This window comes from Chelonoidis abingdonii, unplaced genomic scaffold (assembly GCF_003597395.2).
Source record: "Chelonoidis abingdonii isolate Lonesome George unplaced genomic scaffold, CheloAbing_2.0 scaffold0523, whole genome shotgun sequence".
In the NCBI taxonomy this organism is placed as follows: Eukaryota; Metazoa; Chordata; order Testudines; family Testudinidae; genus Chelonoidis; species Chelonoidis abingdonii.
Genome location: NW_027424784.1, coordinates 1 through 14,966, shown reverse-complemented (window position 1 = coordinate 14,966; position 14,966 = coordinate 1). Strand labels below are relative to the sequence as shown.

General features: G+C 44.3%; 1 protein-coding gene and 1 pseudogene across 1 annotated transcript; both read right to left on the bottom strand.

The window, feature by feature from the left end:
* Positions 1-243: 243 nt before the first annotated feature.
* Positions 244-3,369, bottom strand: LOC116830559 (olfactory receptor 51G2-like; annotated as a pseudogene).
* Positions 3,370-10,578: 7,209 nt separating this feature from the next.
* On the bottom strand, positions 10,579-11,535 carry LOC116830558 (olfactory receptor 51G2-like). Its single transcript, XM_032790110.2, has one exon. The coding sequence runs from the start codon at positions 11,512-11,514 to the stop codon at positions 10,579-10,581; it is 936 nt and encodes a 311-aa protein (XP_032646001.1). The 5' UTR covers positions 11,515-11,535.
* Positions 11,536-14,966: the final 3,431 nt, after the last annotated feature.

The window sequence follows — 14,966 nt, the reverse complement described above, 5'->3', positions numbered from 1 at the left end:
CCACGAACAGAGTCACTTTGTAAATGCTGCTTCCTGGCTTGGACTCCTCTCTCCGGAGTGCTGTCCTCCCTCAACTGCAGGTGGGGATGGCCCTCCTAAGTTTCAGGTCGTAGACCCTGTCTGAGCCTCTCTCTACAGAGTGGAGATCAGTAGCTCTTTTTTCCTCATCTTTCAGGGTCCAAGACGTAATAGGTGGCCATGAGCAATGTCACCAGCTCTGGAGCCGGATGATGAACTGACTCTTTACTTGACAAACACCCTGATTATCCTGGCATGAAGATGGTTGTTTTTCATGCTGTACATGATTGGATCCATTAAAGGAGGAACCAGCAGATAAATGTAGCCCAGGATAATTTGAAGCAAGGGAGAAGAGCTCTTCCCAAATCAGTGTATGACAATCAAGCTGAACTCTGGCATTTAGAAGAGCAGGATGGCGCAGAGGTGGGAGACACAGGTGTTCAGGGCCCTAAAGTATTTTGTGGGGGACATGATGCTCAGCACTGCTTTGAGGATCATCACATAAAAGAGGAAAATGAGCAGCAAGTCCAATCCCACCGTTATGACTGTAATAAACAAGCCATGGATGTTGTTGACTGTGATGTCCGAACAAACCAGCTTCATGACGTCCTGGTGCAGGCAGTAGGAATGGGAAAGGACATTGGGAAGAAAGAATTGGAACCGTTTCAGGAGAAAAGGGAGTGGAAATATTACTGCCACTGCTCTTACCACAAACACCAGTCCCATTTGGCTATTCTCGGCAGGGTTAAGATGGAGGCATATCTCAGCAGGTTACAGATCGCGATGAAGCGGTCAAATGCCATGAACAAGAGCACAGAAGATTCAATAAATTGCAGAGAGTGGATGAAGAACATCTGGGAAAAACAAGCATCAAGGTTGATCTCTCTAGAGTTAAGCAAGAATAGGCCCAGTATCGTCGGCATGGTGGCTATCAATAAGCCAAGGTCTGTGATGGCCAACATGGAAAGCAAAATGTACATGGGCTCCTGGAGGATTGGATCTGTTTTTATAATGAACAGAATGACTGAATTTCCTACTATGGAAATAGCATACCTGACGCAGAAGAGGACAGAGACCCAAAGATGGATGTCTTCCTGCCAGGTATCCCAGTGAGAAGGAAGACTGCAGGTGTGAATTTGGTGTCATTGACAGGTGATATACTGTACTGAGCAGATCCGAGAAGTTCTGAAATTTTCTTCCTGAAAGGAAAAAGAAGAGGAATGTAGATGATATTTAAGAAGACATCTTTCTGCTCTGAGTGCAAATATAGGATTCCCAGAAGCTCAAGGAAGATCAGAAAAAACATAGATTTGGATTTACACCCCCAATAGGATATGCCAATAGAAAGATAGGCACTGCCAGACTGGATCAGACCTGCAGTCCTTCTAGCTCAGTAACCAGTTACACATGCATCAGGGGAAGATGGAAGAATCCATGAAATAGGGAGCTATGAGATTAACTGCTCCAAGGGAAAGTTTCCCCCAAACACCCACTAGTTAAACATATTTAGTGGTGTAAATCCAGTCCCTCTTGAATTGGGCTAATCCCTTGGCCCCATTGATATCTAGTGGATCAGAGTTCCACAGCCTATCTGATCACTGTGTGAGTTTACAATAATGACATTCACACAGCCACCCTTTCTGGCCCTCAACTTCAAAGTGTGGCCCATTGTATCATGACATGTGTGTACACATATGGCAAGTGCATGGTGAAAATAGTCATTGTGTTTATCTTTCCTGCATTTAAGTTATTCATAAACGTGTTTCATTGCTTCCTTATGTACATTATTTTTTTTATTTTCTCTGCTCTTGTGAGTTCAAATTATGCCACTGCCTCTTTATGGAGCTTCAAATTTGCCCTGCCTCTTGTAGCACATGGTATAAATTTCAGGTTGTCTGATTCATAACGCTTCACTCAGATTTAGGTGAAATTTGATCAGAATCGGAAGTCTATTAACTTCCTACCAAATACTCCAGTGAACACTTGACCCCAAACCGCTCCATAAGAAGCTGAGTGCTTTGCCCAGCCTAATGTTGATTGAATCCAGAGAGTTGATCATCCTCACAGGTTCCTCATCCTCAGGACCTGCATATGCTCCCCATGCGGGATTGTAGTTATTATTGGTAAGTACCAGCTAATATGACAGTTACTTCCAGCTGGAATGAGGAGGGGTTGCATACCAAATGGGTGAATAATACAAAACACTAGTGTTTGCAATTAATATCATCCAGTGATTGTGCTAGTTACTTCAGCAATGCTTTTTTTAACAGGTGATTGGAGGTAAATTACATAAAAAAAAACTATTACACTGTCTTTCCTGCACCTCAGCTTCTCTTTGCTGAAAACACAGACCGCAGTTTTCTGCTTTCTCAGGACTTTTGGGAGTCTGCACGGCTATTGTGAGTTATTTGTGCATGACCTGAATGTAAGTATTACAAGATGGCTTGCGCTCAGTACGCAGGGATCCGTACCATAGAGTGTTCCCTGAACAGGAGAGTTAATAGCACAAACCCATTGCAAACAGTTACCACATGCTCCTTCTGTAGCACCAACAGCTCGCGCCGCTGGCTTCACTACGGATAAGATGTCATCGAATTTTTGTCTTGTACATATATTTTATTAGAATGAAAGTTTTGTCATAATTTACTACGCTGTTGTATTTAGCCTACACGCATGTCAATCACAGTACACAACCAACGAGACTATTGAGCAGACACATGTGATCACCTGTCTACAAGCTCAAATTGCATGTCGAACGCACCACAGGGCCTCAGTCTGATCGAGGTGGGCAGAATGGGAGATTTCACCCCATGAGCGAAAGACGAAGGCTATTGGAATCCTGACATTCTGCGCCCTCAGAACGAAGGAACCAGATGAACAATTATCATGAGGAAAGGATACATAAACAGAGAGCGGAACTGCTAGAGCGGCTTCAGGCACAAGTGCTGGAGCAACAGAGAGAAATAACAAGGCCAGGTCAGCATCTTAGCCATTTAACATGCGCAAAAATTCAGCTTCTGTTGCAGCAGTTAAACCAACATAGAGGAAAAACAAAAAATTTAACAATCCAATAATAAAAACTCAATCCATTTGTTAGTCGAGGGTATTCCCAGCCTTCTAACTCCATAAGCCCAGGTGAGTATTCACAGCATTTCATAAGGCTTTTGGCTTTACGCGCTAACCGATAGGAAAGGAACCTCTCACATAAAATGAAAAGACTTGACTTGTATAAAACACACACACTCAGAGCACGGCAGCTCTGAATCCTGTCTTACAATCGAAGTCAAAGAGTAAAATGCTGAAAATGCAATCTTCTGATCTAATTTCAGTAGAAACATACCTGATAGCCATTGCGAAGTTATCCACTGACTAATTCCGTGGGGTCTCTTCTCCTTCAGCCCTTGCGGTATGGGCCCAGAAACAAGCCCCTCCTAAATTGGCTTCTCTGAAAATCATTGCTCAGGGCAATATCGAGGTTTATACAACATGACAAAGCTTTGTCTTGAAATGTTCAAATTATCTGTGTAGATTATAAATTACCATAGGAGATGGGAAGATGGGGAGAGGGTTCTCTCACTACCTACTAAGTACAACCCATGCCCTACCATCACCTCCACTCCGAGCTACCCCAAACACAGTCAGCTGATCACATCTGCCACTGCGACAGAATTGCAAATTAAACGGCTTGCACCTTTACACATACGTTGGCCTTGTAAAGAGGAGTGAAAACTGCACCGTCCAATTGTCTGCTAGAAGGCTGACATGACCGAGGTCTTCAACCTAACAGGACAAGGAGTCATCTGGAGAGGTCTCAGGCACCAGCAGGCATTGTCAGATAGAGCAGGACCAATGTCTTTAGATGAAGCATGTTCGCAATCATCCTTAGGGGTCATTATGACATCAGGAAAAACTTAGCTGCTTGGCTTGTGTGCAGCAACGTATAAACCTGTGGAAGAGAAAGGCAAAGTGCAAGAGGCAAATGATAGGGGAATGGGTGACTATCGCTAACCCAATGAGAGACTGCAGAACAGCCAATGCTGCATGCTGTCTTGTCTGAACTTCTGGGGCTATATATTCCTGTTATGCGACATGGTCTACACTCGATAGAAGTGGCCAGTAGTTAAGTAATGGATGATGCACTACAGCTGTAGATCTTAGCATGAAAAGAAAAATGTAACAATACCAAGAATCAATAATATTAATATATAGCGAGACTAAACGTCTGGCAGCCCCTTTCTGAATTACCCACCATCCAGGGTGCTGACCAGAGTACAGAGAATCTACAGTACTCTGATGATCTCAATTGAGAATGTTCCCTCAGTGATTCCATGGAGCTAGGTACTCCTCGTTTCTGACAACTCATGAAGCGCGCTGCCCGGTCTCAAATTTGGCTGATCTCGTGATAGTGGGTACACCCCACAACATTGCTCCCTCTCAGGCTCAATCAGCTCCTGAGTTTAGAGATGTGCTACGGGCTGTCAACCAATCAGCCGCACAATTGACAGATTAGTTGGGTAGCTGAAGGGCAACAATACACCTCACCTCATAGATGGTTGGAGGTTCTTGACTTTCATATCCAGAGTGCAGCGCAAGACTATCCACCCACTGCAGCTTATTATATGTTTATGAAGGGAGAAGCGATGAAAAAGTCATGCGTTCTCTGGGGATCCAGAGAGCTGGCCAGCCTGAGGCAGTATAGGTGAGAATTTAAATTTTAGAAAGAAAAATGATCATTTTCTTAAAAACACACCCCGGAATGCACGAAAAAGGAAGACATTTTAGTTTGGGTCATACTTCTTTCTATGGAGGTACATCGGTGTGGGGACCTTCTCCAGTATTTTCCAGCCCAGCTCTATGTTGAACATGAGCCTCTTGTCCCATTTATCAAGTGCTTGGAATATGTTTATTCTTCCATGAAGTACATCATGCATTCTGACTGTTGAAATCTGTTCTGCAACCTCCTGCGTGTCTGATAACAGCTGCTTGGCGGTCACATGTACTAGAGAGTGAGAAGCTTGAGGAATGCCTGTTACCACTCCAGATACAGGCTGCAGATGACAGAAAGACTAGGAGAACCAGTCAGTATTAACTTCAGGGAGATGGAGCTGCCACTAGACTTTTGTTTGCTGAAAGTCACTGACTGAGAGGCTGAGCATGTCTGATCTTTCAGGTTCTTGAGAAATCCAGATGACAGATTCTCCATTTTGATGTCCCACTGCTAGCCTAGAGCAAGCTATCTCCTGAAAGACGCACAGAGGAACAAGTGTCGTTTACTTATTCATGTCAAAGTTACCAAATGTGTAAATGTTATGCCAAAACTTTTCATTGTAATATAAATATTAAAAAGACAAAGTTTCATGATATGCATGTATATCAAAAACCAGCAGCAGAGTTGTTGGAATCTCTACAGGAAGGGGCAGTGGTAACTTTACTGCATAACGGCTTTTGCTTTAGAAAGTATTTCAGTAGTACTCCAAATAGTGTTTGCAATGGGTTTGTGCTGTTAACTCTTCATTCAGTGTACAGCTGTATGATACTGTCTCCTGGTAAATGACCAGTAGCTGTTTCTAACACTTACATTCAGAGTCATGAGCAAAATCCCTCTGCGATAGCCGTGCAAGACTTTCCAAAAAGTCCTGACAGAACAGAACCACTGGTGAGTGATCCAGCGAAGAGTAGAGCTGAGGTGCAGGAAAGGGGAGTGTAGTAGTGGTTCTATATCGTTGTGATGGGTTGGATCAGAGAAACCCCTTGGGATGTGCCAGCTGATGTGCCAAGATTACCTCTGAGCCCATTTTCCCCGGCTGTTTGGACTTCAGTGCCCTGCCTGGTTTGAGGCAGACACGCTATCTCTGCTGCAAACCCAGACCCGGGTCTGAACAACAATCCCCAAAACTTTAGGCTTAACTGAAAAGAGCTTGAGAAGTGTTCCTGTCTCCAGCACTCAGATGCCTAGCTCCCAATGGGAGGTCCTAATGGGATCCAAACCCCAAATAAATCCGTTTTACCCTGTATAAAGCTTACACAGGTAAACTCATAGATTGTCCGTAATATATAGCACTGTTAGAGAGATATGCACAGCTGTTTACTCCCCCCAGGTATTAATACATACTCTGGGTCAATTAATAAGTAAAAAGTGATTGTATTAAATACAGAAAGTAGGATTTAAGTGGTTCCAAGTAATAACAGACAGAAGAAAGTGAATTACCAAGCAAAATAAAATAAAACATGCAAATCTAAGCCTAGTACAGAAAGAAAGTGATTACAGATGAAATCTCACCTTCAGAGATTTTCCAATAAGTTTCTTTTACAGACTAATCTCCCTGTAGTCTGGGCCCAGCGATCCTCAACCCTGCGGTTACTGTTCTTTGTTCCAGTTTTTCAGGCATCCTTTGGGGCGGAGAGGCTATCTCTTGAGCTAACTGAAGACAAAATGAAGGGGTCTCCAAGGGGCTTAAATAGACTTTCCTTTGTGGGTGGAATCCCCCTCCTCTCTCCTATGCAGAATCCAGCAAGTCACATGTCAGCGCATGACTCAGAACTTTACAGGTGGCAGCCAATGTTTACATGCTACCTTCAATGTCCCCAAGTAGATTTCTTATTTGGATTGGAGTTTTCCAAGGTTCTATTGTTCGTTACGTGCGTCTTGATTTGGCACTTAACTTGCAAATTCTTTTCTTAAGAATTTGACCAAATGCCTTACTAAGACTACTTAAAATCAACCAAGTACACAGCCAATATTTATAACTTTGAATACAAAAATGGTACATGTGTACAGATAGGATGGATAGATTCAGTAGATCATAACCTTTGCAGAGATATGTTACATGGCATGCCCAGTTATGTCATACATACATTCATAAGCATATTTCCATAAAGCATTATAGGGTGCAACATCAGTTGGACATCTTGCAAAATAAATAACCCACAGAAGACATATGGGAGATAATGTTTGTGGTTTTGTGTATTTACATCTGTTTGAGTAGTGTAGAAATTGTAATCAACAGTCTCTGTCTGTGCTGTACTCTGATAATTCAGAGGTCAAAAGAACATCCTATCATGTAAATAAATTATAAACACAAGATATCTCAGTATTCATCTCTCTTTGAAATGTTACTGTGAATGGTGAGAACAAGCAATGGCCTATGTAATTTATAATAGCTAAGTAATGGGTTATGGACTGCCTTCAAGTCATCCTAATTACCTTTTGTTCTGAGGAATTTCAACTTGTCAAAAGACTGAAATTGTATAACGATCCTTGGGTCCTGATTCTGTCATCTCAGATCTGCTTAGACTCATCAGGGAAGTTTGAGTCGCAAGAGTGAGGTCCATTATACTGGTATGCCCTGAATATGAGATTGGACATTGTAATCTGACCTGTGAACTGAATTCTAAGGAACTTTTTGAAACTACGAAAGCTCACCATCTCTGCGATGAATCTGCACATCAATGAAATTGAACTCATGTTGGATGTATAGAAATATTTTAATCATAGTCTCTCTCTTTTTTTTTTACTAAATTTAGATTTAATTAATGAGTGTCTCTCTGGTATCTCAGAAGTAAATCTGGCATTAGATAAGGCTCAGGGAAACTTTCCCTGGAGAAATTACTGGGGGAGAACTGTAACGAGGAAGGAAACTTCCTGTGTCTGTTAGAGGATAATGACTACCCGTGAAGGGAGCTATCCGTCTCCAAGCAATTGTCCTTGAATAGCCATGTGTGCTGGATAGGGAAACGGATATTGCCAAGTTGTTTGCCCGTTAAAGGGGTCAATGTTTCCCCAAGCTCAAGGTCTTTTCAGCTGAGTGGACTCCTCATCGGGAGAGGTTAAGCTACAGTTCTCCTCACCTTTGTTCTCAAATAAAGAAAATATCATTTGATAACAACTTACCCTACCCTCCGGATATCGTCGTACGGTGATTTGTAACCCTGCACCACCCAGCAATAGTAGATTCACTTTAGCAACATCAACCAACTCTGCTGAGTATCTGGAAGACTGGTGTGTCATGTATAATACTGTTTGCTTCTGAAGTCTTTCACTCCCAGACTAGCTGTGTCAAGAGGGAACTCATTTAGCCGCTTACGCTTGCACTGGCGAACAAATATGTCCAGGGGGGGATCTCGTGCCATAGAAGAGGACTGGACGCATTGACTTAGGATTCGCTTCCAGGCTATTTTGCCCATTTTGCTCAATCGGAGCTATGTGAGTTGCTTACCAACTCTGACCTGCTGTGCATCCTTGGATGATGGAATTTGCCCCATCCATATCGATTCCAGGAGAAAGCATGACAGCAGCCGATTCTCTCCTGGAAATGGAATTTTTCTTGGGCTCTTGTTAGAATGATCTCACAACGGAGTTTATCTGATTCCTGGCAAATCTCAGACGAGCTGCCACTGCCCCAGTCTCCAGTCCATCTAGTCCAGATAGGAAGGATGGTTCAGGGCTTAGTGCTGTCCCTGGGATACAGAAGAACTGGCCTTCAGTTCCAGGTTTCTTACACAGACTTATTTTCTTCTGTGACGCTTGCAACTCACTTAATTCCTCCTGTCCTCAACAATATCTCTTTCTAATGGACTCAATTTAAAGGTTACATCATTGGGAACAAGGGATGCAGGCCATCCTTGCCGAATAGGTGACTAGATCTTGGGAAGCAGTGACTCTGAAAAAACTTGCAGCTCAGTGGTGTGTCGTGGCTAGAAAAACCCAGTTAATCCAGGAACGGTATTAAGGCAGGGGATATCTCGGAGTAGGAGCAGAGATGAAATTTTGCTGGGTATTTAGCAGCAGCTGGGAGCAGCTGCTGGAATACTTGTGTCCTGGTCTATTGCCTACAGTTGGAAGAAGATGTGATAAATTGGAGAGGATCAGAGAAACACGCAAGAGAATAGATGAAGGATTAGAAACTCTGCGTTGAGGTGATCCACTTGAAGAAGCTCAATTGATTTAGTTTAAACAGAAGGGAGTGTTTTGTTAAGGGGTTGACGTTGACCAAAAGCCTGTAAGTATCTACATGAGGAACAAACATTAGACAATGGGCTCTTTCCAGTCTAGGCAGAGCCATTTAATGCAATGACCATGTACTGGACAGATGAATCTCAGACCATTCAGATAAAGGATTGTTTTTTGTAAGACAGAGGTAATTAACCATGAAGAATTTATCAAGGGACTGTAAGTGGTTGATTTCCATGCACTGACATGACTGTTAAATCAGGCAGGAGGTTGTTCCAATAGTTCTCACTCTCGGAGTTATTTCGGGGAGGTCTCATGGCCCACACTCTACAGCAGTCGACTAAGTGTGATCAGGCAGTGGTTTCTCATTCTCTTGGAATCTCCCGTGTGTTAAATAACATTGCCTACAGCACGGGGTGTGTACTGATCAATATGTCAAAAGATCAAGAGGTCCTTAAGATGCTACATAATCTGGGCCATAGATAAGTGCCTCCTAGCCTAAGCTCCAGCCCCATTCTTCCCAGTGACCTCCTTGCAGGGTCTGCATGTGCTCAGGAATGCTGCTCCCTGCTCCTCATTTTCTCCTTAGACCCCCACCCCTGTTTCCTCCCTTCTCCTGAGGCCCTTCCCCCTGTTCTTCTCTTCACACCTCCAGCATGGTCCAGGCCTGGACGAGAGCTGGATTGTGGTTGAGAACTGGCCAGGAGGCCCAAGGCCAACTTGGAGCCCAGACTCTCCCCTTAATTTGGATGTCGTAGTTGTGGATGGAGAATGGCTGGGGGATTTCTTGGGTCCCGACCTCCTGCCCACCTGACCCCCCCCCCCCCCCTGGAAGTTGGAACATCAGGGCTGCTGGCCACTCTTACCACAGCAAGGCTCCAGCTTCCAGTCTGGCCAGGGTCGAGGATTGAGGGAAGTGTGAGGCAGAGGATGGTGCTCAGGGGAAGAAATGGCCTCCAGGGCTCCTGAATTCATCATCTTTCTGACATGACTCAGTCACAAGCACCTTTCTGAGGGCGTCGGGGAACGGTGGGTGTCCATGGTCCTTGAATAGCCTCTGACCACACATGGTGCCACGCTCATGGAGCATCCAGTGCCCAGACTGCTCAGGAAGGGCCAGGACTGCAACTACAGAAGAGCTTTAATAATGACTCTGCAGCTTTTTTCATGGCATGTAGATTTTTACCCAGAGTCAGGAAAGTGACAGGCCAGGTCTAATGGGAAACAATAACCACATCCATTCTCTTTATTAACTGTTTCAACAGGAATTCTGAAGTCAGAGCAGCCAAGTGACATGAACAAAGTAACTGGTGCTTTTTATGGGCCAACATCCCACCAGTCCCCTGTCTCTCCGGAAACACAAGAACTTTGTTAATGTCACTGCCTCCCTTGGTCTCCTTCCGCCATTGCACTGTCCTCTCTCACCAACGGGTCAGGACATCCATCTCCCATTGTGCCAGGGCTTAGACCTCATCTGAACCACTCCACAAAGTGGAGATAAGTAGCTCATACCGTCTAGATGGAATGGTCCAGGATGGAATAGGTGGCTGTGGTACATGTTTTTTGTCTCCTAAGTCACCAGGGCCATAGCCAGGTGATGAACTGACATATCACTTGAAGAACACCCTGAGTATCCTCACATGAAGGTGTTTGCATTTCACGCTGTACACGATAGGATTCATCAGAGGCGGGACCAGCAGGTATACATATCCCAGGAAAATCTGAAGCCAGTGAGAAGAGCTATTCCCAAATCTGTGTATCACAGGCAAGCCAAGCCTTGGTATGTAGAAAAGCAAGACAGCACAGAGGTGGGCCACACAGGTGTTCAGGGCCCTGAGGGACTCCATGTGGGATATGATGCTCAGCACTGTTCTGAAGACCATCACATAAGAGAGGCAGATGAGCAGCGAGTCGAACCCCACTGTTAAGAGTGCAATAGACAAGCCATAGATGTGGTTGACTGTGATATCTGAACATGCTAACTTCATGACGTCTTGGTGCAAACAGAAGGAATGGGAGAGGACATTAGCTCGACAGTATTGGAACTGTTTCAGGAGAAAGGGGAGTGGGAATATTAGGGCCACTGCCCTTAGCACACACACCAGTCCCATATTGGCTATTTTGGGGGCGGTTAAGATGGACGCATGTCTTAAAGGATTGCAGATTGCGACAAAGCGGTCAAAGGCCATCAACAAGAGCACGGATGATTCAATGCATGAAAGCGAGTGGATGAAAAACAGCTGAGCAAAACAGGCATCGAGGCTGATCTCCTTAGATTTAAACAAGAATATGCCCAGTATCGTTGGCATGGTGCTTACCGATAAGCCAAGATCTGTTATGGCCAACATGGAAAGAAAAATGTACATGGGCTCATGGAGGCATGGATCTGTTTTTATAATGAACAGAATGACTGAATTTCCTGCTATCGAAATAACATACATTAAGCAGAAAGAGATAGAGATCCAGAGATGGACTTCTTCCAGCCCAGGTATCCCGGTGAGAAGTAACACTGCAGAGTTGGATTTGGTGTCATTGACAGCTGGCATAATGTACTGGGCAGGTGCCAGGAGTTTTCAACTTTCCTTCCTGAAAGGAAAAAGAACAGGAAATTAGATGATATTCAACAAGATATCTCTCTGCTCTAAGTGCAAGTGTAGAGACTCCCAGGATCTCAAGGAAGATCATCAAAAACAAAGCCTTGGATTTACACCACTGATGGGAAGATAGGCACTGCCAGACTGGATAAGACCTGTATTCCTTCTAGCCCAGTAGCCAGTTTCCGATGCTGGAGAGAAAGGTGGAAGAAGCCCTTCAACAGGCAGCTATGAGATAACCTGCTTCCAGGGAAAGTTTCCTCCTGACACCCAGCACCTGCACATATTTTGTTGTGTAGATCAGAAAGTTTTAGAGCCCTTCCAATACTTTATTAAAAACAATCCTCACTACTGTAATTAGATTTTCTGGTAACCCATATAAACATCCAGGTCATCTACACCAGCGACACCATCATAGGACCTAACCAGATCAGCCACAACATCACCGGTTCATTCACCTGCACGTCCACTAACGTAATATACACCATCATGTACCAGCAATACCCCTCTCTACGTACATCAGCCAAACTGGACAATCCTTACATAAAAGGATAAATGGACACAAGTCAGATATTAGGAATGGCAATATACAAAAATATGTAGGAGAACACTTCAACCTCCCTGGCCACACAATAGCAGATTTAAAGGTAGCCATCTGTAGCAAAAAAACTTCATGATCAGACTCCAAAGAGAAACTGCTAAGCTTCAGTTCATTTGCAAATTTGACACCATCAGCTCAGGATTAAACAAAGACTGTGAATGGCTAGCCAACTACAAAAGCAGTTTCTCCTCCCTTGGTGTTCACACTTCAACTGCTAGAAGAGGGGCCTCATCCTCCCTGATTGAACTAACCTCGTTATTTTCCAGACTGATTCTTGCCTGCATATATATACCTGTCCCTGGAAATTTCCACTACATGCATCCGATGAAGTGAGTATTCACCACGAAAGCTCATGCTCCAATACGTCTGTTAGTCTATAAGGTGCCACAGGACTCTTTGTCGCTTTTTACAGATTCAGAATAACACGACGACCCCTCTGATACTATGTCTACACTGGTATAAAGTCTTGTGTCATTCCAAGGTTTTTTTCGGAAAAGTTAAAGGAATTAAGTTACCAATGCAAAGCTAAAAATGCCCATTGCCCATAACACAAAGTCACATAACGTTGTACCAGGCAAGGGAAATGTCTTTACAGGTACTCAGCAACAATAAAAAAAAATCCTCAGAGGAGAAATTGGCTCGCAACACCAGGTAGCTGACAGAATTGTTCTGCCTCTGCACCTCAGCTCTATGCTGAAACACAGCCCAGTGTTCTTTCCTGAGTTGTCTTGCACAGGTATTGCAGAGGGATTTTGTTCATGGCCCTTTATGTAAGTGTTAGAAACAGCTTCTCCTCAGTTACCTAATGAAAGTATCATACAACTGTTCAGTGAGCGAAGAGTTAATAGCACAAACCCATTGCAAACACTATTTGGAGTACTACTGAAATACTTTCTAAAGCAAAAGCTTTTATGCAGTAAAGTTGCTACTGCTCCTTGCTGTAAAAATTCAGCAATTCTTGCTGCTGGTTTTTGATATACATGCATGTCATGAAACTTTGTCTTTTTCATATTTATATTACAATGAAAAGTTTTGGCATAACATTTACACATTTCTACTTTGACACACACATGTAAATCCACTCATTCCTCTCTGATCGTCTTTCAGAGATGATTTCTCAGGTTAGAGTGAGAACTTAAAATGTAGCATCTGTCATCTGGATTTCTTCAGAACCTGAAAAGATCCCAGCGTCTCAGCCCTCAGTCAGTGACTTGTCAGCAAACAAAAGTCTAGTAGCTCCTCTATCCCTGGTTAATAGCTGACTGGTTCTCCTCAGGTTCTGTTCTGTCAGTCTGTAGCCTGTACCCGGAGTGGTAATGGGCATTGGGCGTCAGTATATAAACTCTACATTCCCTGAGCTCTCACTCTTTAGTACATTGTACCCCAGAACCTGTTGGTCAGGCACGATGAGGGTTTGCAGGAAGTAGTTTTCAAAGTCAAACGTATGAGTGTTCATGGAAATGGAACTTCATTTCCCATATGAAAGTCAGTCAGTCATCTCTCTCCCCCTCCCCCTCTTCCCCTGTATTAATAAAATCCGCAGCTCCCAGGAGTGGCGCTGTGACTGACACGGAGCTGAGCTGCCATAATGAATGTGTGTGTTAACCCCAGTTCTTGGGATGTTTGCTTTATAGTTATATTGGGTTAACTCTTGGGATGTTTATGTTTTGGCTACATTAGGTGAAACCAGTATGGATCTTCCTATTTCAATAGCAGGCTGCTGGAAAACAAGCAGGAAGGGAAGTAATAGCTCAAGGAAAGCCATCGCTCAGGGTGCACTTAAGGGAAGTTGAGAGGCCACACTGGAGCTACAAGCAGGGAATTCCCTGTTCCTGGGCTCCAGCCACGTTACACAGCTTGTTTTGCCAGCGCTGGAGTCTGTGCAGAGCTGGGGCAGCTGTTGCTGAGGCATTCTTCAGTCTGACAGGCACAGACAACGCTGGAGAAGACTCAAGGCCCGTGGCCTGCCTGGCTCCCTGTCAGATTGGGAGGGCTTGGGGTCAGAGATGTGAACAGACTGTTGTTTGAAAACCCTCTTATTCTCCCATGTTACACTTTCTTCCTGTTGTTTGATTAAACATTATTTTGGTTCAAGAAGGCTGGTCACATGTCTCAACACATGGTCGCAAAGGGAGGAACCACAGGTGCCGAACTCACTGGCACCTGCAGGGCAATCACAGTGCAGTAGCCCAGGGCCCAGTCTGAGGGTGGGAGCATCGCTGGATTACACCCCACGAGAGGGAAGGCTACGAGGCCTGGCATGTGGCACTCAGAGATCAGAGAGGGGGCAGAGATACCGGTAGCCCTATAACTCTGAGGGGTATCTACAGGACAGAAACATTGGAGCCCTCAGCCAGTCAGGAAACAGAAATATGCCTTATCAGACCTGTTACCACAGTGCAGCTGTGAATTCCTGAGTTCACAACCAAGACAATGAACCAAACCTTTGAAAATGAATTTTCTGATTAAACTTCCAGGAGCAGCTAAACATGAGATGACTTGGCAACTAGCATCTGTTATTCCATGGGGTCTCCTCTCGCTCAGCCCTTGGCAGGATCGACCTAGAGCACACAGCACCTCTAGAAATGGGACCCATTGAGAAATCCTGACTCAGTTAATAGGGATTTGAACACTCCAAACTCGCTCTGAATGTCAGATTTGTGTGTAGCTTGAATATCCCAACGTGGAGAACAGGTAGATGTAGGGGAGGGGATCCCAAACCACCTAGTGCTCCTTGCCCTACAGCACCATCACTGAGTCACCCCGACAGCCCTCCTCAGTCCCTTCTTGCACTACAGAACAT

Bases quoted from the DNA above. Each gene is read 5' to 3' on its own strand.
- LOC116830558 (XM_032790110.2), bottom strand. From the start codon at position 11,514: ATGCCAGCTGTCAATGACACCAAATCCAACTCTGCAGTGTTACTTCTC.